At 41.3% G+C, this 26,079-nt stretch overlaps 1 protein-coding gene across 1 annotated transcript; it reads left to right on the forward strand.

Annotated features, from left to right (window-relative positions):
* Window positions 1-6,252: 6,252 nt before the first annotated feature.
* On the forward strand, window positions 6,253-21,549 carry LOC121577271 (alpha-2,8-sialyltransferase 8B-like). The gene is made up of 6 exons (XM_041891035.1): window positions 6,253-6,627; window positions 10,223-10,279; window positions 10,844-10,987; window positions 11,083-11,340; window positions 19,755-20,048; window positions 21,182-21,549. The coding sequence occupies exons 1-6, from the start codon at window positions 6,530-6,532 to the stop codon at window positions 21,465-21,467; spliced, it is 1,137 nt and encodes a 378-aa protein (XP_041746969.1). The 5' UTR covers window positions 6,253-6,529; the 3' UTR covers window positions 21,468-21,549.
* Window positions 21,550-26,079: the final 4,530 nt, after the last annotated feature.

Below are 26,079 nucleotides of genomic sequence, written 5' to 3' on the forward strand. Positions count from 1 at the left end.
GAAAAGGTATGTACTAACGTATGCACTGTACGTGTAGGCAGAGAAATGAATGATCTGTAGATTTAATGTGTCTAAAGCACTCAATCAGTCCTCCTCTTTATACTGATGTCCAGGTCCTAAAATGATTGAGAAATATAGGTGTAGTGATTGATTGCGGTTTCAGTCAGAATATATTTAAATAGCTTCCGAGAGCATATGCATGACGTGTTGGTACTTTGTACTTGATCTATGCTGAGTGTCTTTTGAAAATGTGAACGGACAACTGCACAGTGCTTTCATCTGGTCTGCTTGTTAAGTAGATTAGAGTTCTTATTGATATGGCTTAGATTCTCTTTTGAGCCATGACAGATGAACAGAGTTAACACTGGTGGAGGGGAAGAGAGTGCAAGGCAGGCGCCCTAGAGCTAATCATCACTCTACTCTACACTCTTAGAAAAGAGTTCCAAAAGGGTTCTTTGGCTGTTCCCATAGGAACTATTTTTGGTTTCAGGTAGAACCCTCTATGGAAAGGGTTCTATGTTAAACCCAAAATGCTTCTACCTGGAACCAAAAAGGTTTCTTCAAAGAGTTATCCTATGGGGACAGCCGAAGAACCCTTTTAGAGTCTAGATCACAGGAGGTTGGTGGCACCTTAATTGAGGAGGACGGGCTCATAGTAATGGCTGGAACGCTATGAATGGAATGGTGTCGAACTCACCAAACATGTTTTCCATTAGTTTAATACCATTCCATTCACTCCATTGGAGTTTGCCAAAAGGCACCTAAAGGACTCTCAGACCATGAGAAACAAGATTCTCTGGTCTGATGAAACCAAGATTGAAGTCTCTGTTCTGAATGCCAAGCGTCACGTCTTTAGGAAACCTGTCACCATCCCTACTGTGAAGCAGGGTGGTGGCAGCATCATGCGGCAGGGACTGGGAGACTAGTCAGGATCAAGGGAAAGATAAACGGAGCAAAGTAGAGAGAGATCCTTGATGAAAACCTGCTCCAGAGCGCTCAGGACCTCAGACTTGGGCGAAGGTTTACCTTCCAACAGGACAACGACCCTAAGCACACAGCCAAGACAACGCAGGAGTGGCTTCGGGACAAGTCTCTGAATGTCCTTGAGTTGCCCGGGCAGAGCCTGGACTTGAACCCGATCGAACATCTCTGGAGAGACCTGAAAATAGCTGTGCAGCAATGATCTCCATTCAACCTGACAGAACTTGAGAGGATCTGCAGAGAAGAATGGTAGAAACTCCCCAAATACAGGTGTGGCAAGCTTGTAGCGTCATACCCAAGAAGACTTGAGGCTGTAATCGCTGCCAAATGTAGCTGTAGCTCAGCTGGTAGAGCACGGCGCTTGTAACGCCAAGGTAGTGGGTTCGATCCCCGGGACCACCCATACACAAAAATGTATGCACGAATGACTGTAAGTCGCTTTGGATAAAAGCGTCTGCTAAATGGCATATTATTATTATTATTATTATAACAAAGTACTGAGTAAAGGGTCTGAATACTTATGTAAATGTGATATTTCTGTTTATTTTTATTTTTATACATTTGCAAAAATGTCTAGAAACCTGTTTTTGCTTTGTCATTATGGGGTATTGTGTGTAGATTGACAATAATTTAATCCATTTTAAAATAAGGTTGTAACGAAACAAAATGTGGAAAAAGTCAAGGGGTCTGAATACTTTCCGAATGCACTTTATAGAGCGAGCGACTCTATTTATTTTTATAGCACAAACTGTCACTATCATCAATTCCTGTCATCCCTATCAACGACAAACAAGACCAGACCCATAGGAAATTAGGGTTACGGTCAGACTACAATACACAGATAAGTATTGAACACAACACTGTTACCACTGGATCTGTAAAGCATTGGATTCAGTCATTGGTTCTACACACATACACATTTGCTTTGGTTTAAGATAAAGTGTTTTCCTGTAAGAATCGACAGGAAGGAATAGCTCTTTTGTCCTGCTGACAGATATCTTGCTTTTTCACTCAGGTGTAAACCATTGGCCTTGTACCACAGTAAACAACTGCATGCAATCGAGGATTACAATGGACATCCAACACCGTGGACATCCAACACTGTAGAGTAATATGGTCTCTGAGAAAAAATATTTTAACAGTGTGTGTGTGTGTGTGTGTGTGTGTGTGTGTGTGTGTGTGTGTGTGTGTGTGTGTGTGTGTGTGTGTGTGTGTGGTGATCCATCAGCTGCTAGGCTATTGTATCACACTGCACATAATTCATTTGGGGATTCATCGTAGAAGCTAATTTCTCCAAAGACCTGCGCCTCTAGTTTGTGAAAGTATATGCTATATTTCATTTTTTTATATAAATCAAACTACTGCCTCTGTAATGTAGCAGAAGTATATCCCTCAAGTCTAGCCTATTGAAGTAGTTCCAGGCCTTTTATGATTGCAAATCACCCCCCCCAAAAAAACATTTTTTAAATGTAAATGCCTATTCTATTTCATCTTCAGGATATTCTTCAAACACTAACTTTTATCTTGGTTTTTAGTATTTTTTACACATACACAATACATCTTAAACCACCCAATTGTATCTGATAATTACATTAATTAACCCCTTGATTTTGTTGACTAAGTATTTTCTGCTATGATAAGTGTTTTCGTAATCAAAGATCTCATTGTAATTATAATTTGTAAGAGCTACAAATGTCAAGAGCTATAGGAGTGCACTCACAGTGCATTACCTTGGACAACAATCATCATATTCTCAACTTGGAGTTCACTGCTAAAAGCAACTGATTGCTGCTGTAAACATGTCAAATGTTTTGGTAATTCCAACCAATTGTTGATATAGATTGTTGATTTCTCCACTGTGGGTTTTAGCCACCATTTTGTCAGACACCCCAGTGAGACCCTTCAATAAAGGAGAGAGGCTCATGAATACCAATGATATTGATTCCAGCATCATAGGCATCTCAATTACGAACACACTCCTCGACATGTATCACACTCGGGATGTTAAACACACCAAAGCCCCACAAACGCACTTATCATTCTTCAAACAAAACTTATTTTGAAAGTAAAACCCATGCATGACAAGCCTCCTGTCTCCAGGCTTGTTTATCCCATCCGGTGCTATCAAGCGAATGAATGCTTCCCCTTGTGAATCAAACACAGCATCACAAAACATGACCGTTTCAAACTGCAAAGTGCAAACAAAAAATAAGGATAAACTACCATTTTTAGCATCACACTTAAATTCAGGCGTTCATATTCAAAATAATGTTTATATTTTGGCCCAATGGAGCTTGACTGGGTGACATAGAAAGGAGAAAGAGAGGTTGATGTTAATTGGGTTACTGTAGAGGTCAGAGACTGATTTCAGAGAGGTTTGCATAGTTGAGATATGGCCCACAAAATTCTGTAAACTGGCTTTGTTGCGATGTAAAGAAAGACTCATCACTCTGTTTTTGGCTACAGTATGTGGTTTGGGCGATGTACTGCATCTGTTATTGCTGGTTCTTGAATCCAAGTCTGCTTTAGAGCCATGGGACGAGTGCCTCATGAAATCAGATGTGGTCTATGAGCTACAGTTGAAGAAATGAATGCCTATTGCTCCCTGGAGTACAATTGGATGGACATGCGTGAAAGACAATGGAGACTGAGCAGAGAAAATGTGAAATTGCAGTCGACCACAGTGCTGGATATTCACTTGATGCTCTGTGGTACTGGCATTTCTCTCCTCTCTTGGAAAACAGATCCATGAATCTCATTAATTAAGTTCAGCCTCCTCAAGCAGTTCTTTAGTCTATGAGTGTTTTGGGATTCAAACAGGGTCTAAACATGATTCAAACATGGAGTTCAAGCATGTTGAGCTGGTACATGGTCTACTGGTAGGCAACAAATTGACCTGTCCTTACCTACAATGCCTTAAATTATCTCTTTAGCTAGTTTAAGTTACCACAACATGCATAGAGAATAAGAAGAATAAGAAGAATGCCTGCAATATTTTGTCACCAAGCTCAAAAACACATATCAAGTTAATCTCATCTGGAAAGCCTTGTTTGCTCCGTTTTAAATCCCGAAGCATGTGATTCCAAATATATTTTAATGTTTGCACACATTAAAAGAGACAGCAAGTCTTTTAATGAGGACACTGCTAATCCACAACTTTAATCCCTACAGCAGCCCTTGGCTGTAGCCAGGGTTATGTCACACAGGTACAACTGACACGTAAAATGCTTACTGGTGTATCCCCTTGACCATTTTAATTGTCAACAGCTAGGACGATGAGACAATGAAATAAAGTGGCTGTTCTCTGGGTCAGCCATGAAAGTTCCTCTGATTGCGTTTAATTTCTATTTCAATCTTTTGACTCAATTTCATTTTCCTGAATGAGGCTAATTAATCATGAAATTCCCTCCACATTAAACAGCTGCTACTCCACCATGCACTGCTCTGAGCTGATGAGATCATTTGTATAGAGTTCCCATTAACAAGCCACTATCCTACAACAGAACTTTGAATTTATACAACAAACTTGTGTCACGCCCTGGCTCTGGGGACTCTTATATGTTGAGCCAGGGTGTTAGTTTATATGTGTAGTGTCTATGTTTTGTTTTCTATGTGTTCTTTTCTAGATCGTGTGTTTCTGTGTTGGCCGGGGTGGTTCCCAATCGGAGGCAGCTGTGTCTTGTTGTCTCTGATTGGGAACCATACTTAGGCAGCCTGTTGTGCACTTGTCATTTGTGGGATCTTGTTCCGTGTAGGTTTGTGTTTTATGACCGAGGACTTCACGTTTCGTTTTGTTGTTTTGTTCATAGTGGTAAAGTACTAATTAAAAGATGTACGCATATCACGCTGCGCCTTGGTCCACTTATTACGACGATCGTGACAACTTGAGATTACTTTCTTGCTTAGAATAACTCCGCAAACAATTACTCCCCAACAGTTACTCCCCCCAACAACCCTGATTGCTACCCAATACCTGCTCTTGACTTTGATGCATACAAACTGATCACTCTAAAAGTGTTGTTTGGGAGTCTGCCAAGTAGGTGCTGTTGAAGAATCAACCAGGCTCGGCTTGAGTGATTGTGCATTTTACATGTCAATTGATTTTTTGGTCCTTATTCTTATGACAGGATGAAAAATAATATATTTTATAACTGACTTTAAATCAAGGTCAGTGTTGTTATTCCCACTGCATAACAGACAACAGCTGAATATCTTATATTGTTTGTGTTCAAAGTGGTGGACTTGAAGCAAAACCAGACAGAGAAACGGACGTGGTGCAGTATTGACAGGCTGTCTGCTAATATCAGAATGCTGAAAGTTTTGAATAATTTGGAGACACTTTTTGTCAGTCTTTTAGAAATACTTTGCAGGATGTGTATGTGCTGACTCACAGTTGTAGAAAATCATATGCATTTACCTCAGTACCACTGCCCATACAACCCATATCACTCCATGCAACAAAATCCTTAAAAGGTTTTATGGAGCATTCCATTTCCAATGTCACTTTACAGATTTATTGGAATGCTGTGCTGAAAGAGCACCATTGGTTTATGAAATAAATAAAATACAGAGTACCAGTACGCTGAGCCAGTAAAGTGGCAAAATGTATATGCAAATGTTTATGATCTGAGAACCTGCTCTATTTAATTCCTCTCTTAGGTCTTCAATCCCTCACCCATCCATCTGCCTGACAATTTTTACCGACTCAACATGACTATAAATAAGACAAGACAACCATGCAGTTGAAAGCTGAAAGGTTTTGCATTGATCATATTGGAGCGAGGCCAGTAATAAGACTCAGACAGGACAGCAAGCTATTCAAAGGACAATTTATGATATGATGACACCAGAAGGCTACCTAATAAACCTCTTTATGATACAAAATGAGATTATTATTTTTTACATTATCTCAACAAACCTGAGCTCACAAAGGCAGTAATGACATATTATATTATTATGTGTCTATTATAATGCTATTCACATGATGAATGGTTGAATATAGAAGGTGAATATTAATTTGATGACATATGTTAGTCTATTAATGCCAGGTGGTCCCTTGATCCTGGTTATCAAAGTCCTGCAACAATATTGAGTCCCAATTCAATGATGATCAGACAAAGGTAATAGATAGTAGCCAATAGCAGCCTAAAGCCTCCAAGAGCAGCCTTAGGCTACCCTACCGTAGAAAGCCATAAAGTGCCTGTACCTTTAAGGTTTATGGTCTTTTCCATATTGTTCGTATCTCAATCGCAATGTAGTTTCAACCACAAGCTTTCAAAGTTTGACTGGGGAATTGAGGTGAGAATGAAAGCAGTGCTGCTGCGGTTGCGAAAAAGGGAGAGAAAAAAAGACGTTATAAAAATATATCAACCTGGGATTTGTTCCGAGACAAATGGTCTTCGTTCAAGATTAACGTTGAAGAATATTGGTTGACGTAATTTAGTTTAATTGAGTAAAATCTATAAATTTCAGAGATTAAAAGGATAATGTATTCAATCGATTTAGATTTTTGAGCGTCGCTTGGATTAGTTCTGCAGCCTTCTCAGTCATGCAGTTAGAATTCCGAACGGTGATGTTTGGAATTGTAACACTGCTGGTCATATTTCTGATCATTGCTGATATTACTGAAATCGAGGAAGAAATTGCGTAAGTATAGCGGTGCTTTCTGATTCGTTTTGTTCATGAATTCTGTTGCACAATACACGTGTTATCTAGATCTGAAAATGCATTATTCAAAGGAATTTAATCTTATGTTCATGTTCAAATTATGTTAGATTCTGCGTTATCTTCACTCATTCAGTAGAACTTTAGAAGACATTGAGTGCTCCTCTAACATTAACATTTCTCCAGTAGGCTGCAGGCAGTTGGGATACATTTGCAGAGTTTCATTCCAAACACGCTATACATTTTCTGAAACGTTGGTAAATTAGCTTTTATTGTTTAAAGATATTATGAAAGAGATTAATGTGTGTTTTTTCACTGTCTAATCATGGTATGGGGTTGTTCAATGACAGACATGTATTTGTTTAAAATCTATTGCTTGATGGTTTCATTTCAGATTATCATGTTTTTTTTTGCAAAATGCTATATATCAGCCTAACTCTCAAATAAATAAGTAGTACTGCTAGGTTTTACACAGTCAAATGTAACAAATAACTACATTTAAACAAATAAATGTACCAAATGATAGGCTACATTTGTGACATCAATACTCTTATTATTTTTTATAATAATACAGTAATATGAGATCTGTATGTAAAACATTTACATTTGAAATGTTTGTCATTTAGCAGATGCTCTTATCCAGAACGCCTTACAGTAAGTGGATTCATCTTAAAATAGCTAGGTGAGACAACCACATAAAGTATCACAGTCAAATATTCAGGATACAAACATTCAATTTCAGCTAAACAATGGATATATAGCGTTTTGCAACAACAAAAAATACAATTATACACATTTAAAATCTATGAATAAAACATCTGAGAACAGTAATATTTTACACACACGAGCAATCATTTCTGTTAAAAAAACACAAATGTGAAGAATTGGGGGATATAGCGTTTTGGAAATAAACTCTTAATTTGTGTCTATTTCAATGTTACAAACCCCTGTGCATGTATTGATACGTTGTACTCCTATTTCTTTACTGTACATCTAGTCTTGCATTTTTAATCGAACCTTTCACTTTAGCTTTCCCTTTGTTTGTGATATCTCAGTATAATAGCCTAATGCAATTGACGACATATGTTCAACAGACGCTCTATACCTGGATCTACAAAGACCAATTTGTCTGCAGTGTAGCCTCCATGCATTATATAGTAGATCCTAGGTGTGTGTGTGTGTGTGTGTGTGTGTGTGTGTGTGTGTGTGTGTGTGTGTGTGTGTGTGTGTGTGTGTGTGTGTGTGTGTGTGTGTGTGTGTGTGCGTGCGTGCGTGTGTAATCTTGGCACTTTACTTATGGGGTGCATGGATGGAATAATTCCTACAAAACTAGGGTAGTCCTAACACATGGGATCAAAAAATATGTATGAAAAATGTATGCACTCACTAACTGTAAGTCGCTCTGGATAAGAGCGTCTGCTAAATGACTAAAATGTAAAATGTAATCAAAAGTAGGCTACCTAGAATGGAGAGAATGGACTGGTAATCAGATAGTTTCAAGTGTAACTCTACACTGTTAACTCTCTTCAGAGAAGAATACTGTACTGTCACGATCGTTTACGAACGAGAAGGACCAAGGCGCAGCGTGATATGCCAACATGTTTATTTAACGAATAAACACACAACCAAAACAACAAACGAAACGTGAAGTCCAAGGTAGCACACAAACAACATACCTTACACGGAACAAGATCCCACAACCCACTAGTGCCAACAGGCTACCTAAGTATGGTCCCCAATCAGAGACAACGAGCTACAGCTGCCTCTGATTGGGAACCACCCTGGCCAACATAGATCTAAACGATCTAGAAACTAAACATAGAAAACACAACATAGAAACTACACACCCTGGCTCAACATTTAAGAGTCCCCAGAGCCAGGGCGTGACATGTACTCTCTAACAGCTGTGTCAACTGGATTTTGCTCTAATTCTATTGCATTTTCATAATAAAAACAGTGTGTATAGTCACTATTTTAGAAGAGGTACTAACACAATAGACCAGGCCATTGTATCAAAAGGAACCAGTCCAATAATTGGAAGCCCATTTTGCTTTCCACATCAAACCTTGAATCAATTGCATCATCAGGCTGAGTTGAGGCACCACAGGGCTTCTTGACAAATGGCATGCGCTTGGTGGTTTTGTTCAACACTTCAGTGTATCCTGTTTGCACTCCAGCTCCAGTCATGTTATGGTATAGAGGGCTGTTTGGTGGGTGGATGTGTGGATAGGAGATTACTGTTTGATTTGTTACTGAGAGAGCAACAGACTGGAGACTAAATAAACAGTTTGCCTTTCTCCAGACATAACTGAGCCCTGCATCAGAAATCCTCTATCTTACACAAATACAACTCTTGAAGCTTGGAAGATACAGTTCTGCCTTCTGATTGCACAAGACTCGAGCTTCTTGTGGCTGTAAATGTTAAGTAGCTGGTACAGTTGGTACTGTAGCACTTTATTTTACGGTAGAGAGATGACCAGGTATTTATTACAAATTGATGGTGGTAATTACACAATAATAATCATGTGTATAAGGTAATTACATAGTAATAACCTATGAATGAGTTTGTTTCATGAAGGAGCTTGCCTATATTGGTACATCTCTCCACTCCAAGAACAATAGAATAGTTGTGTTGCTCCCCAGATAGCACAGCTAGGCCTGTCACCTTCATTTGAGCAGACTGAATGCTCCTGGCTCCTTGTCCGCTGCCTGGCATATTAGTGATTCTCCTTGCCTCTGTAATAACTAACACAAGATGCAATTGTACATACTTAATTGAGACACACTCCATTTGCAACCTCCTTTTGGACATAATTGAGCCGTAGTATTATGGTACTGTGTGCTTGCTCTAATTTAATTGCTGGTGCTTTATAGTTTTACACACCCCGTGAGAGTTGGGACTTTGAAGCAGATATGTTAGCCAACTTAATAGAATTTTCTTTAATAAATTTATGTTGCGGTCATAAAAGGCAATAATTATGTAGTTTATCTTGAGCAGTAGTCCATGCTACTCATAGTGTACCGATGATATACAATTCAGGTTGATCTATACAATATTTATAGAGGATGTTTAAGCAATGTTGACCAACTACACCTCTTTATCCAAACTCACAAGCACCGGTAACAGTCAGATTGGTAGATCAGTTGGCATGTCCTGTTTTTCCCCTCAGGTATATTCATAAGACACCTGAGACATTGAGGTACCCAGCTCTACCAGGGATCATATGACACGTTTTGCTCACATGCTTCTTTAACGACATGAATGGCCTTCAGCACACATGTTTCAGTGTTACACCAACGTAATAGCTGTTCTGTTTCACGGTCTGACTGCGTTTTGATGCATGCTCTTCTCCTTCACGTTCACGTCAATGTGATGAGCCTACTGCTCATCTGGATACACATTAAGAGCATAGTCATGGATACCATATTCTGACAGCCTGAGTTATATGTGATGCCTGGAATTTGATTAAACCACCTCTTGCCCCTCACACTTCATGTTCTGCACGATTCCATTCATCTGACAATAATATTATGAATTATTCTGATGGTGGCTATAATAACTTTTTTCTTGGTCTAGGAATATTGGAGGTTCCAGAACATTGTACTTGCACAGCCTCATCCCCAAGCCCAACAGGTTTGTCAGGCTGATCTGCTCCTTCTTCCATTGCCTTCTGGTTTTATAATACTCATCAATTCTGTTATTCTAGCCTTTTATTTGCTTCCCCTTCTGAGCTCATATGCTTGCAGACATGTAAAATAATTAACAGACTTAATACACATGAACATATCAGCAGTTTCATTACCCTCTGTTTGGGTTTTGCCCTAAAGCAAGAGAAAGAAACCTAATAAAAAACATGAATTTGCTTGTTTCCATAGAAACATGTAAGACCTATGGGATTTGGGAAAGCTGCATGGATTACAGAATTGTGTGTATCTAATTAAAATAATTGATAAATCACACAATTGATGTACAAGTGATAGAAACATAGAACTTCCCTGGGGTTTGAAAATAAGTATCTAATTAACAAAAGCATGAAATTGACTATATGGCTTTCATTACACATTGGATGGCTTTACACACAGTACATGGTTGTTCGTTCACACTGCTTTTTCAAGTGATGATAGGAGTTCTCATATCACATGTATCAAAGTCATGTTGCCTTTAATTTCTAATGGATGCCTTGCTGTCCTGTTGTAGAAATGTAGCAGTGAAAGCCAATCCTACACCTTTAATCAGTGAAGGGGAGGACAAGAGCCCTGCTTCTCCTTCAGGTTTGAATAATACCACCAGGCTCTCTTCAGATAACTGGACCTTCAACAGAACCCTCTCCAGCCTCATCAGGTAGGCCTACAATCCTCTTCTGTATTGGTCTCCATTAGGTCTCACACTCCCATAAACTGGGTATTCCATCATGGATTACTTTCTTCCTTCTATAGGAAGAACATCCTGAGGTTCTTTGACCCAGAGAGGGACATCTCTATTCTGAAAGGCACATTGAAACCTGGAGATGTCATCCACTACATCTTTGACCGTCAGAGCACTACCAACATCTCAGAGAACCTGTACCGGTTGCTACCCACTGCGTCCCCCATGAAGAACCAGCACCACAGACGCTGTGCCATCGTAGGGAACTCTGGGATCCTACTCAACAGCAGCTGTGGGCCAGAGATAGACTCCCATGACTTTGTTATCAGGTGAGGTTCCCATAACAGCTATTCCATAAATTGAATTGATACAGGTGATTTTCAGTAGTGCGTTAAGGCATCTCCATTTAATCAAGCAATCTTCTTGTATAAATGGGAAATATTAGTTAATTTATCGCTGCATTTGCAGGGAAATATTCAGGATAGCAATGAGGCACTCTCTATAAAGCACTATTCATCTTTATACTCATCTAACTTTTATGTAAGTACAGTCCCTTGGATTGAACACTGTGCTAGAACACACATTGTCCACACCTTTGAAATACCTGCTACTTTTTTTACCTTCAAGTTTGTTTGATGATTTGCAGGCTTTTAGAAATGAGCAGCAATACTTACAGCAATTAAATATCTGCTGGGTAAATGTGACATTTTAAAAAGCTACTGCTATCTACCCAAAATGTAATGAGGTGCTTTAGAGAAGCACTGCCATTAATTCCTAGGACTGCTACACTCATTTACCAGGGGAGAATGTCTGTCTGAAACCATCCGTCAATGCTGCTCTGTGCTAGTGTGTCAGCAAACAACTTTCTGTGAGTGGGTTATTTATTGCTACTCACCGGTTTGTCTGTCAGTAACAACAAAGTACAGATATGCATTGCAATGTTACAGGGGGAAGAAATCCAGTTTGCCTTACTGTGTCCCCAGTACAGCAAGGCATTGTGATTATGATGAAGAGAAAGGTATCTGAACTAACTAATGGGAATTGGGAAATATGTGAAACCATATCAATAGTACATGGATTGTTTGGATGGGGAATCATAGCATATCTCTGATCTTTTGATTCCTGTACAATAATTGGGACTAATCACATTGGGATGGGATTTTTCCCCATCCTCCTTGTGTAACTTCAGCTGCTGCCGCTGCTGTTATTACAGGGCCTTTGTGTCATTGATCTACCATCCTCTGGATATGCAGAACCATCAGTAGAGATGTGTCGGTAAAATCACTGGAGAAGCCAAGTCAGAAAAAAAGCCATATTACAACCTATGTGACGTGATAATTGCGTTGTTTGCTCTATAACCTGTTAGTTCATATGCCTTGCCACCATGATATATACAGTTGAAGTCGGAAGTTTACATACACTTAGGTTGGAGTCGTTAAAACTCATTTTTCAACCACTCCACACATTTTTTGTTAGCAAACTATAGTTTTGGCAAGTCGGTTAGGACATCTACTTTGTGCATGACACAAGTAATTTTTCCAACAATTGTTTACAGACAGATTATTTCACCTATAATTCACTGTATCACAATTCCAGTGGGTCAGAAGTTTACATACACTAAGTTGACTGTGCCTTTAAACATTTACATATTTTTTACATTTTTAGTCATTTAGCAGATGCTCTTATCCAGAGCGACTTACAGTTAGTGAGTGCATACATTATTTTTATTTTTCATACTGGCCCCCCGTGGGAATCGAACCCACAACCCTGGCGTTGCAAACGCCATGCTCTACCAACTGAGCTACATCCCAGCCAGCCATTCCCTCCCCTACCCTGGACGACGCTGGACCAATTGTGCGCCGCCCCATGGGTCTCCTGGTCGCGGCCGGCTACGACAGCTTGGACAATTCCAGAAAATGATGTCATGGCTTTAGAAGCTTCTGATAGGCTAATTGACATCATTTGAGGCAATTGGAGGTGTACCTTTTGGATGTGTTTCAAGGCCTACCTTCAAACTCAGTGCCTCTTTGCTTGACATCATGGGAAAATCAAAAGAAATCAGCCAAGACCTCAGAAAAAGAATTGTAGACCTCCACAAGTCTGTTTCATCCTTGGGAGCAATTTCCAAACGCCTGAAGGTACCACATTCATCTGTACAAACAATAGTACGCAAATATAAACACCATGGGACCACGCAGCCATCATACCGCTCAGGAAGGAGACGCGTTCTGTCTCCTAGAGATTAACGTACTTTGGTGCGAAAAGTGCAAATAATTCCCAGAACAACAGCAAAGGACCTTGTGAAGATGCTGGAGGAAACAGGTACAAAGGTATCTATATCCACAGTAAAACAAGTCCTATATCGACATAACCTGAAAGGCCGCTGAGCAAGGAAGAAGCCACTGCTCCAAAACCGCCATAAAAAAGCCAGACTACGGTTTGCAACTGCACATGGGGACAAAGATTGTACTTTTTGGAGAAATGTCCTCTGGTCTGATGAAACAAAAATAGAACTGTCCATAATGGCCATCGTTATGTTTGGAGGAAAAGGGGGGAGGGGGGCTTGCAAGCTGAAGAACACCATCCCAACCATGAAGCACGGGGGTGGCATCATCATGCTGTGGGGGTGCTTTGCTGCAGGAGGGACTGGTGCACTTCACAAAATAGATGGCATCATGAGGAAGGAAAATTATGTGGATATACAGTGGGGGAAAAAAGTATTTAGTCAGCCACCAATTGTGCAAGTTCTCCCACTTAAAAAGATGAGAGAGGCCTGTAATTTTCATCATAGGTACACGTCAACTATGAAAGACAAAATGAGGAAGAAAAATCCAGAAAATCACATTGTAGGATTTTTTATGAATTTATTTGCAAATTATGGTGGAAAATAAGTATTTGGTCACCTACAAACAAGCAAGATTTCTGGCTCTCACAGACCTGTAACTTCTTCTTTAAGAGGCTCCTCTGTCCTCCACTCGTTACCTGTATTAATGGCACCTGTTTGAACTTGTTATCAGTATAAAAGACACCTGTCCACAACCTCAAACAGTCACACTCCAAACTCCACTATGGCCAAGACCAAAGAGCTGTCAAAGGACACCAGAAACAAAATTGTAGACCTGCACTAGGCTGGGAAGACTGAATCTGCAATAGGTAAGCAGCTTGGTTTGAAGAAATCAACTGTGGGAGCAATTATTAGGAAATGGAAGACATACAAGACCACTGATAATCTCCCTCGATCTGGGGCTCCACGCAAGATCTCACCCCGTGGGGTCAAAATGATCACAAGAACGGTGAGCAAAAATCCCAGAACCACACAGGGGGACCTAGTGAATGACCTGCAGAGAGCTGGGACCAAAGTAACAAAGCCTACCATCAGTAACACACTACGCCGCCAGGGACTCAAATCCTGCAGTGCCAGACGTGTCCCCCTGCTTAAGCCAGTACATGTCCAGGCCCGTCTGAAGTTTGCTAGAGTGCATTTGGATGATCCAGAAGAGGATTGGGAGAATGTCATATGGTCAGATGAAACCAAAATAGAACTTTTTGGTAAAAACTCAACTCGGTCGTGTTTGGAGGACAAAGAATGCTGAATTGCATCCAAAGAACACCATACCTACTGTGAAGCATGGGGGTGGAAACATCATGCTTTGGGGCTGTTTTTCTGCAAAGGGACCAGGACGACTGATCCGTGTAAAGGAAAGAATGAATGGGGCCATGTATCGTGAGATTTTGAGTGAAAACCTCCTTCCATCAGCAAGGGCATTGAAGATGAAACGTGGCTTGGTCTTTCAGCATGACAATGATCCCAAACACACCGCCCGGGCAACGAAGGAGTGGCTTCGTAAGAAGCATTTCAAGGTTCTGGAGTGGCCTAGCCAGTCTCCAGATCTCAACCCCATAGAAAATCTTTGGAGGGAGTTGAAAGTCTGTGTTGCCCAGCGACAGCCCCAAAACATCACTGCTCTAGAGGAGATCTGCATGGAGGAATGGGCCAAAATACCAGCAACAGTGTGTGAAAACCTTGTGAAGACTTACAGAAAACGTTTGACCTGTGTCATTGCCAACAAAGGGTATATAACAAAGTATTGAGAAACTTTTGTTATTGACCAAATACTTATTTTCCACCATAATTTGCAAATAAATTCATTAAAAATCCTACAATGTGATTTTCTGGATTTTTTTTCTCATTTTGTCTGTCATAGTTGACGTGTACCTATGATGCAAATTACAGGCCTCTCTCATCTTTTTAAGTGGGAGAACCTGCACAATTGGTGGCTGACTAAATACTTTTTTTCCCCCACTGTATTGAAGCAACATCTCAAGGCATCAGTCAGGAAGTTAAAGCTTGGTCGCAAATGGGTCTTCCAAATGGACAATGACCCCAAGCATACTCCAAAGTTGTGGCAAAATGGCTTAAGGACAACAAAGTCAAGGTATTGGAGTGGCCATCACAAAGCCCTGACCTCAATCCTATAGAACATTTGTGGGCAGAAATAAAAAAGCATGTGCGAGCAAGGAGGCCTACAAACCTGACTCAGTCACATCAGCTCTGTCAGGGGGAATGGGCCAAAATTCACCCAACTTATTGTGTGGAGCTTGTGGAAGGCTACCCGAAACATTTGACCGAAGTTAAACAATTTAAAGGCAATGCTACCAAATATTAATTGAGTGTATTTACATTTCTGACCCACTGGGAATGTGATGAATGAAATAAAAGCTGAAATAGATCATTCTCTCTACTACTATTCTGACATTTCACATTCTTAAAATAAAGTGGTGATCCTAACAGACCTAAGACAGGGAATTTTTTACTAGGATTAAATGTCAGGAATTGTGAAAAACTGAGTTTAAATGCATTTGGCTAAGGTGGATGTAAACTTCCGACTTCAACTGTAGGCCTAAGGCCGAGACAATAAGAATAATAAATTAAACCACACCTTTGTTTCATCACAAAACCGAAGAGCAACCTCTGTCCGGTGAAGTCCACAAAGCATATTGCATGTAGCAAACAGTTACATGACCTACAGCATGGTCAACAAGTTAATGTTTCCAACATTTTTGGACCACTAATAACTATTGATTTAGAACCACGGAGAGTTACCGCAAGTCGCAAAGAAAACAGGAGCTGCCTCCACTATTCCAGCACCATTTCAACTTAATAATTTCAACATCATCAAATCACTTATGCTTAGTCTAATACAGTAACAACATGTTGACTCGCCCTACTTGTAGAGAAACGCCAATGCCATCCTCCTCTCACCTGGAATGCTTTTCCAACAGTCTTGAAGGAGTTCCCACATATGCTGAGGACTTGTTGGCTGCTTTTCCTTCACTCTGCCATCTGACTCATCCCAAACCATCTCAATTGGGTTGAGGTCAGGGGATTGTGGAGGCCAGGTCATCTGATGCAACACTCCATCACTCTCCTTCTTGGTAAAATAGCCCTTACACAGCCTGGAGATGTGTTGGGTCATTGTCCTGTTGAAAAACAAATGATAGTCCCACTAAGCCCAAACCAGATGGGATGGCATATCGCTGCAGAATACTGTGGTAGCCATGCTGGTTAAGTGTGCCTTGAATTCTAAATAAATCACAGCAGCAAAGCACCCCCACACCGTAACACCTCCTCCTCCATGCTTTACGGTGGGAACTACACATGCAGAGATCATCCGTTCACCCACACCGCGTCTCACAAAGACACGGCGGTTGATACCAAAAATCTCCAATTTGGACTCCAGACCAAAGGACACATTTCCACCGGTCTAATGTCCATTGCTCGTGTTTCTTGGCCGAAGCAGGTCCCTTCTTATTATTGGTGTCCTTTAGTAGTGGTTTCTTTGCAGCAATTCGACCATGAAGGCCTGAGTCACACAGTCTCCTCTGAACAGTTGATGTTGAGATGTGTCTGTGACTTGAACTCTGTGAAGCATTTATTTGGGCTACAATTTCTGAGGCTGGTAACTCTAATGAACTTATCCTCTGCAGCAGAGGTAACTCTGGGTCTTCCATTCCTGTGACGGTCCTCATGAGAGCTAGTTTCATCATAGCGCTTGATGGTTTTTGCGACTGCATATTGACTGACCTTCATGTCTTAAAGTAATGATGGACTGTCATTTCTCTTTGCTTAATAATATGGTCTTTTACCAAATAGGGCTATCTTCTGTATACCACCCCTACCTTGTCACAACACAACTGATTGGCTCAAACGCATTAAGAAGGAAAGAAATTCCACAAATTAACTTTTAAGAAGGCACACCTGTTAATTGAAATGCATTAGTTGAGAGAATGCCAAGAGTGTGCAAAGCTGTCATCAAGGCAAAGGGTGGCTATTTGAAGAATCTCAAATATAAAATTTATTTTGATTTGTTTAACACTTTTTTGGTTACTACATGATTCCATATGTGTTATTTCATAGTTTTGATGTCTTCACTATTATTCTACAATTTAACAATTTTTTATTTATTTTTTTAAACCTTGAATGAGTAGGTGTGTCCAAACTTTTGACTGGTAGTGTACATTCAGCCTCTTGCGAATTGAAGAACATTTTTGAAACACAGAGAGACGAAAGATACATTATTTTAGATGTTTTTTGGCAACCATGAATACACGCCACTGAGAGCCATATGCCTCTGGGTCGTTCCACCAATTCGGTATCTTTTGAGAAGTGTAACTTGGTCAAAAAAATTCTGTCATAAAGAGCACTTCTTCAATTAATAAAAACAAGTTATCCCATCTCAAGAAGTAAAAAAAAAAAAGGCTATAATAAGTGCCTATTAAGAACCAAATAAAGTAACAGGTTTGACTGTAATAGGGTTGACGATTTCATCTTAAAATCAGCCATAAATCCCCATGTAACACGGGGAATGGAAAGCAAATGAGCTGGTTCTCCTCTTTTCTGACATTTTCTGTTGTTTTGTGGTGAAAAACTAAGCGGGTCGAGCAAAACACATCAACCCTGTTAACCATAGATAGACAGGCTAGAAGTGTTACAGCAAATTCCATTTTTTTGTGAAGCTTGTATTCAATTGCCACTCCTTGTTGCACAAAACAAGCTTCACAAAAAATGGAATTTGCTGTAACACTTCTAGCCTGTCTATCTATGGGTAACAGGGTTGATGTGTTTTTCACCACAAAACAACAGAAAATGTCAGAAAAGAGGAGAACCAGCTCATTTGCTTTTACACTATGATTTGACTATTAAATGTTCAATGTTTCTTTTGAATAAAATATTTAAAAAGGAATACTTTCACCATATTAAAACGAGAGTTTAGTTCACGTAACAGGGTTGACCTTAAAATGAGGGACAGACATAAATGAATCACAAATCACATGAAATAAATAATACTCTTCAGAACTGACTTTGTCAAAGAAACAAAATAACTAGGGCTTTACAATGATGGTGAAACTTGGAGACATTTTTGTATTAAGTGAGTGGAAATGTTCCTAGGAGTGACACAGGGTTGATGAAGGGACATGTCAAAATGCTGAATTGTGGCACTTTAGCAAGCCTTTAATCATATAAAAAAAAAACAGATTAATTGAATTAATATATCACAATTTCTACTTAAAATATCAAAGGAACACCTTCTGAGTGGCGCAGCGGTCTAAGGCACTGCATCGCAGTGCTTGAGGCAACACTACAGACCCGGGTTCGATCCCAGGCTGTTTCACAGCCGGTCGTGACTGGGAGACCCATGAGGCGGCGCACAATTGGCCCAGCGTCATCCGGGTTAGGGGAGGGGTTGGCCGGCCGGGATTTCCTTGTCCCATCGCTCTCTAGTGACTCCTTGTGTCAGGCTGGGTGCAAGCTGACTTCGGTCACCAGCTGGACGGTGTTTCCTCCGACACATTGGTGCGGCTGGCTTCCGGGTTAAGCGAGCAGTGTGTCAAGTAGCAGTGCGGCTTGGCAGGGTTTTGTATCGGAGGACGCATGGCCCTCGACCTTCGCCTCTCCCGAGTCCGTAGGGGAGTTGCAGCGATAGGACAAGACTGTAACTACCAATTGGATATCACAAAAATTGGGGAGAAAAAGGGGTAAAAGTAAAAAAAAATTAATACATTATCAAATGGACGCAAAAGGCACTAATTTCGTGGAACGACCCATCTATGGTTGAAGAGTAAATCCCCAACCCCCTTGCTGCTGGAGTGTCAGATAAACAGGGAAATTGCAAGACAGGTCAGGATGAGTTGGCAGAGAAAGACATGGCTTAGCAAGGGCAGTTAGCTGGGAGGGAGTGATGAGGGATTTGCTGAGGTATTCAGGTAGGGAGATAATGTCGCTACTCACAGCAGTGCTCAGCTCCACCCACCTCTGGCCTCACAGTAGCCTCATATTCTACTTTCATAGATATAGGACATTTTATTTCATTTTAGGTCATTATCTCTCTGTGCATTGGTACTGTATAGTAATCACTTTTACTGAGGTCAGTCAAGTAACTTTCCTTGGACACCATACCAATACACAGCAGCATGACATGGAATACATTCATTAAGGTTTTCAACCCTGTGCTAGGTGTGTTTGGTATGGAGTTATTTTTAGCTGACTGATTATGTCCCTAATGCATGTTGAACAATGTCTAAGCTACCTAAATGAGTGTATGTGGAGTTTAGAGTTTAGTTTCTGGAGGACAGTAGGATATGGCCAATTTATGACTTCTGGGGTTTGACCTCAATATTTCTGGCAGACTAATCAAATGGATTAAGTGATAGCATAATAATTTATATGCATGTCTCTTTGCAGATGTAACCTGGCGCCAGTGGAGGAGTATGCTGGGGATGTGGGGCGGCGCACCAACCTGGTGACCATGAACCCGTCGGTGGTTCAGCGGGCCTTCCATGACCTGGCCAGTGAGCAGTGGAGGGAGCGCTTCCTGCAGCGGCTCCGGGGCCTCAGCGGCAGCGTACTGTGGATCCCAGCCTTCATGGCCAAGGGAGGAGAGGAGAGGGTGGAGTGGGCCATCCGTCTCATCCTGCTGCACACGGTGGATGTGCACACCGCCTTCCCCTCACTGCGCCTTCTCCATGCTGTCAGAGGGTAAAACAAGGAGGGAACACATGTGCCCTTTGTGACACTGCAGCATGTATTCTGTCTGTACACCTGTGAACTCCTCAATCCAGGGCCTGGTAGCCACTAATCTAGTAGCAGTTCACAGGTCCCCTGCTATTTTTAAACACAGCATTAGAGCTACTCAACAGGCCGTTGGTGACCAACTTACTGCTGTTTACTGCTGCTGGTCTCTCAGCCTGCTGTTGGATTTGAAGGAGGAGGACAGTTAGCCAGGATCAGCAGGGCTGGTATTTTCTGTAGTATAGTTAGGCAAAAAGCCTGGAATCTTCTCTGAAAGGGCAATACATGTTTTGAAATGCAGGGAAAACGCTAATGAAATGCAGTGCATGTCTATGACATTTTAGCTATAGTGGTTTTTGATAAATGCTCAGTATGCCAAACTGAATACTTTCCCCTGGGCTTCTGCTTCTCTGAGCACAAGATGCCCTTTAAATAGATCATCCTTTGGCTCCACCATTGACCTCCTGCTAGTCCAGAGAGTCCACTGCTAGGAGAGTATCTATAGGTCCTGGTAGACCAGGCTGTGAGTGAGAGGACCAGATGGGGCTTGCTTTGTTACTGCAGGCCCCAGACCCCTCTGTCTTATCACAATTCAGCTCCTCTACTCGAGCCCACTGGCCCCTAAGCATGTATCCACCCAGAAATCTGAGTGAAAGCCACCACATAGGGAGGGAAGGGTGCTTATTGTAGGGGCTTATTCAATGGTGAGTGGACTGCCATTGTAGAGCTAAGAATGCAGAGTGTTCAGTGCTTTCTAATGGAAATTGGCTTCAATGCACTCATCCTCTTTATCAGGGATGAAGTCTACCAGATAGTCTTTAGCACTATTGTATTATTGCAATGTGTTACCCATCATAGGACTGTGGCGTCTTTACAAGTGTATGCTAGTTTCATAGTTTCTATAGATAATTTTTCAGATATTAAGGAACATTTTGAACACTGACTGATAAAGAAATAGCTCTAGCCTAAAACAAACATTCTTAAGATTTTTATACATTCTTCTTAAGACATCTGAGATTTCTTTCTCAGATGTCAGGTCTCTTGGGTGCCATGAAAGACCTTTTGATTGTTTACTCTCCCTCTTCATTCTTCCTCGTCAGGTATTGGCTGACTAACAACGTCCAGATCAAGAGACCCACCACTGGTCTGCTGATGTACACCATGGCCACCCGCTTCTGTGAGGAGATCCACCTGTACGGCTTCTGGCCTTTCCCTCGGGATTCACAGGGGATACCAGTCAAGTACCATTACTATGACACTCTGACCTACGAGTACACATCCCATGCCAGTCCACATACTATGCCACTGGAGTTCAGGACACTGAGTTCACTCCACAGACAGGGGGCGCTGCGGCTCAACACTGGCTCTTGTGATGCAGGAATGTAATCTAAAAAAGCAGCAAGGAATATACACTGAGTATACCAAACATTAGGAACACCTTCCTAATATTGAGTTGCACCCAACCCCCCCCCCATCCCACTTTTGCCCTCAGAAAAGCCTCAATTAGTCTGGGCATGCACTCTACAAGGTGTCGAAAGCATTCCACAGGGATGCTGGCCCATGTTGACTCCAATGCTTCCTACAATTGTGTCAAGTTGGCTGGATGTCCTTTTGGTGGTGGACCATTCTTGATACACAAGGAAAACTGTTGAGCATGAAAAACCCAGCAGTGTTGAAGTTCTTGACATAAACCGGTGCGCCTGGCACCTACTACCATACCCCATTCAAAGGCACTTACATTGTTTGTCTTGCCCATTCACCCTCTGAATGGCACACATACACAATCCATGGCTCAATTGTCTCAAGGCTTAAAAATAATTTAACCTGTCACCTCCCCTTCATCTACACGTATTTAAGTGGATTTAACAAGTGACATCAATAAGGGATCATAGCTTTCACCTGGAATCACCTAGTCAGTCTGTCATGGAAATAATTATGTTTTGTATACTCTGTGTATATTGCCATCAAAATGACCCATACGCTTCTGGGAAAATACCTCTTGCTCAATTGATGTCTGTCAGACACTGACATCTCAAAGGAAATACTTCCTGTATGAAACTGTTACAGGACACTTTTATGAAGCTATAGTTGAGTTCAATGACACTATGTAGGATACTGCATGTCTAATTTGCTCACATTGTTGCCCTACAAGAGACATGAGCAGTGAATAATTTTTAAAACATTTCTACAGTAACCTGTGAAAATTACCTAAAACAGACACTTGTTGCTTTGTTCATTGTTAAATCAACCTAATTGCTGTTGGTAGACAGCTTTTGTGTCAATGAGAAGACTGAAAATGTTACTGCATTTACATGGTGAGTGTGTCATGTAAAATTAATGTAATTACAACTTTTATAAAGACTTCCTCCAAGGGCATTGTGAATGTGAATTGAACTACTAAGTTGTCAATAATTTGTCCTGACATTTTGGTCATTATTCCTTTGAATTATACGATAAATCTACTTCATCAGTACTGTTGGAGACATCATGACATCATATTAGACAGATTGAAGGCAGGAACACCAGCCTGCAGGGCACTGGTTGAACCACAAGATGGAAGCACTTCTTCACAGGGAAAATTATGAACAGTACATTTATCCTCAATAATTTGTTAAAGGAACTATATGTAATATAATTGCATCATAATAAATAATCCTTACTATATCTACAGTAATAGTGAAATGATAGTGTTTTACAATATTTTCCCCAAAAATGTTATTGGGCTCACATAAAATTGCATTCTAATGGTGCAGGCTTCCTATTGATCAATAAAAGACAGACCGTCTCGTTGTCAAATTGACTAGGACCAGCAAATCTCTTGTTGTCAATTCAACAACGGACCAGTCAATTTGAAAATAGATTTTCTGGCCCCAGACAATTTGACAACACAAGATTTGCTGGCCCCAGTCAATTTGACAACACAAGATTTGCTGACCCCAGTCAATTTGACAACAAGAGACAGTTCATTGTTGAATTGTTACCTATAGTACCTTTAATTAGTGAACATGGGTTCAACTACATGATAATTTTCATATTTGTGATGGTTTGTGAGCTCTCACCTTAAATTGGGAATTTGATCATTGAAGCAGTAGGTGTAGGCCTAGTTTCTTATCTTGCCTTGACTTCTTCCTCATCATGGAAACTGTTTTTGTGTTACAGGGAAAGACATAATTGCATTTCTTTCCTTCTGTTCTGTTTGGAGTTTGGTGTATAATGAGTCTTTGAATATAGTGTGTTCACTTATGAATGTATTCATTTAATTCAATTTGGAGTTAAGAAATAGCTGCACACAGAAATGGCTAAATGGTTGAAAAGAAAGAACATTTGTAATCAAAACAGAAACAAGATGGTTTCAGCACCTTCACAGCTTATTAAATTGATCCTATAGAGGATCTACAAAGGCCACAGCAAGTGTTGTAGACAACAACCAGTTGCTTTGTGAGAGGAACCTCTTCAAGCCACAGGACTCCAGTCATCCAGGGCAGACATCGGCTATTATTAGTTTACCTAGGGTGCTCAGTCTGAGGCAGTGTAACGCAGTAATGTTGAAAAGAGGCACTCAACTGGTATGGAAAGAGTTTAAGAGATAACACAGTCCAACAGGGAACACACCCAGCTGTTCACACACTACTGTTAACACAGGAACAGCAAACATCTTCAACCAGGTTTTGACCATGTATTTTTTGGAATGTGCCTCTTAAGACAATTTCCAAATATAGGTGTGTTTAAGAACTTGGGTTGACATTGGCTAATGCTTTGCTGTTATTCAGAAGGTTGTGCTTGTTTTGTGGTTGTTTTACTAAATGCCCCAATCATCAATAAGTAGGAATTTGTTCCTGTGAAAATGTTTTATAGTATTGTGTTGGAGAAGAATATATCTCCATCAACTGGACATCATAATCATCAGATGACTTGTTATCAACATATAATGTGAACATCTTTCAGGCAAGGAAATAATTGTTTCTTAACAAAACTGGGACTTCAGATGAAATGTGTGTAAATATTTTGCAGTCTGTGCAGAATTACCATGTTTATCTGCAACTCTAGCTCATGGGAGCTGTGTTGAAGAAAGTTATATTTAATTCTAAAAGTCGTTTCAAAGGTTTGGCATGATGTTCAACACTGTAGAAAATGTTTACTTCCACGGCGGGAACATGCCTCTGTTAATAGAAGTTAGTAGAAGTATTTAAAATATTCGTAGTGTGGCATACTCCAGTCGCAGCCTCTCATGTGCGCTCACACATGTGATCTGTCTGCAAAAAAAGTGTTGTTTTGACAGGATGCTTCTGTAGAATTACATGTTGCTCTTATTACGCTGCCAATTAAGTTAAACATAGATATAGTCTTACTATAGACGTCAGAGGGCCATCCAGAGTAATGGACGCATTTATTCCTAAAAGAATGTCTGTGTTTTGCAAAAATAGAAACGGTCTGTGACCAATACTACTAAATGAATTACCCCTGAAACGGCCTTGGGATCACAGCTTGTGGGACATACTGAAGACATGTTCACATATCCTTCTGTCGAAATGTGATCATTATGATCATTCTTTGGTATTCTATTTTGAGGTTTTCCCTTCTGAAGTCTATATATACACCCTCTGAAACACACAGTCAACTTTTTGTTAAAATTTCTTTGATGCACATTCTTGTGTTGGATCTGAAAGTGCTTTTTGTTTTGGAAGGACACCATACTAAAATTGCCTTTGTAAATCTATGTTGAAATAGGCTCATTTCAAACAGAATGGTTCATTCTAAGAAAGTGAATCTATAGTATCACAGGAATGGTTTAAATGTTACAGGAAGGAGGAAAAGTTCATGGAAAGGTGTATAACATGGTGACAGAGTCCCAAGAGAGGAAGGGAGGGTATTGTTGATATACAACCCTGGTTTAGCAAAAATGTGTACAGACCAAGTACAAATTTGTCACATTTCACTACAATTATTCAATAAAAACAATGGCATGTCTTAGCAGACAGACCAATACAGGAGATAGTTGTCACGCCCTGGCCTATAGAACTCTAGCTAGTTTGGTCAGGGTGTGAATATTCTAGGTTTGTATTTCTATGTTTGGCCGGGTGTGGTTCCCAATCAGAGGCAGCTGTCGCTCGTTGTCTCTGATTGGGGATCATATTTTGGTTACTGTGTCGTGTGTTTATTCTTTAATAAACATGTACGCCTTTCACGCTGCACCTTGGTCCGTCCCGTTCCTTAACGTACGTGACAGAAGATCCCACCACCAATGGACCAAGCAGCGTGCCCAGGAGGAGCAGAGAGTATGGACTTGGCGGGAGATAAGAGAGGATCTGGCAAGGCAGATGGAGGACCTGAAAGGGATCAGGGTGGAGAAGGAGAGACAGCCCCAATAAAAAAATTTGGGGGGGCTAAAAGGGTGGTCGGGGAGCGACAGAGAGGAGCCCTGACCACTGCACTCGTGGGGGCTCAAGGAGGAGTCCTCACTGGAGGAGGACGGGGCGCGGAGTGTAAAGGACGGAGACAGTCATAGACCTCCAGCGCCGGTTCCCAGTCCGGTACACCCCGTACCTGCTCCCTGCACCAAGCCAGTGGTGCGTGTTCCCAGTCCGGCCCGGCCTGTTCCTGCTTCTCGCACCAAAACAGTGGTGCGTGTTCCCAGTCCGGCCCGGCCTGTTCCTGCTCCTCGCACCAAGCCAGTGGTGCATGTTCCCAGTCCGGCCCGGCCTGTTCCTGCTCCTCGCACCAAGCCAGTGGTGCGTGTTCCCAGTCCGGTCCGGACTGTTCCTGCTCCTCGCACCAAGCCAGTGGTGTGTGTTCCCAGTCCGGCCCAGCCTGTTCCTGCGCCTCGCACCAAGCCAGTGGTGCGCGTCGCCAGTCCGGCCCGGCCTGTTCCTGCTCCTCGCACCAAGCCAGTGGTGCGCGTCGCCAGTCCGGCACGACCCGTGCCCGTTCCACCGGTGCCCAAGCCAGCTCCGGTCAGCGGCTCCACTCCGGAGCCAGCGCCGCCACCGAGGCTGGAAGC

The sequence above is a fragment of the Coregonus clupeaformis genome, chromosome 11, assembly GCF_020615455.1.
Source record: "Coregonus clupeaformis isolate EN_2021a chromosome 11, ASM2061545v1, whole genome shotgun sequence".
Taxonomy (NCBI): Eukaryota; Metazoa; Chordata; class Actinopteri; order Salmoniformes; family Salmonidae; genus Coregonus; species Coregonus clupeaformis.

Bases quoted from the DNA above. Each gene is read 5' to 3' on its own strand.
- LOC121577271 (XM_041891035.1), top strand. From the start codon at position 6,530: ATGCAGTTAGAATTCCGAACGGTGATGTTTGGAATTGTAACACTGCTG. The intron at 6,628-10,222 runs GTAAGTATAGCG...TTCTTGGTCTAG, and splicing joins GAAATCGAGGAAGAAATTGC to GAATATTGGAGGTTCCAGAA. The intron at 11,341-19,754 runs GTGAGGTTCCCA...GTCTCTTTGCAG, and splicing joins TCCCATGACTTTGTTATCAG to ATGTAACCTGGCGCCAGTGG.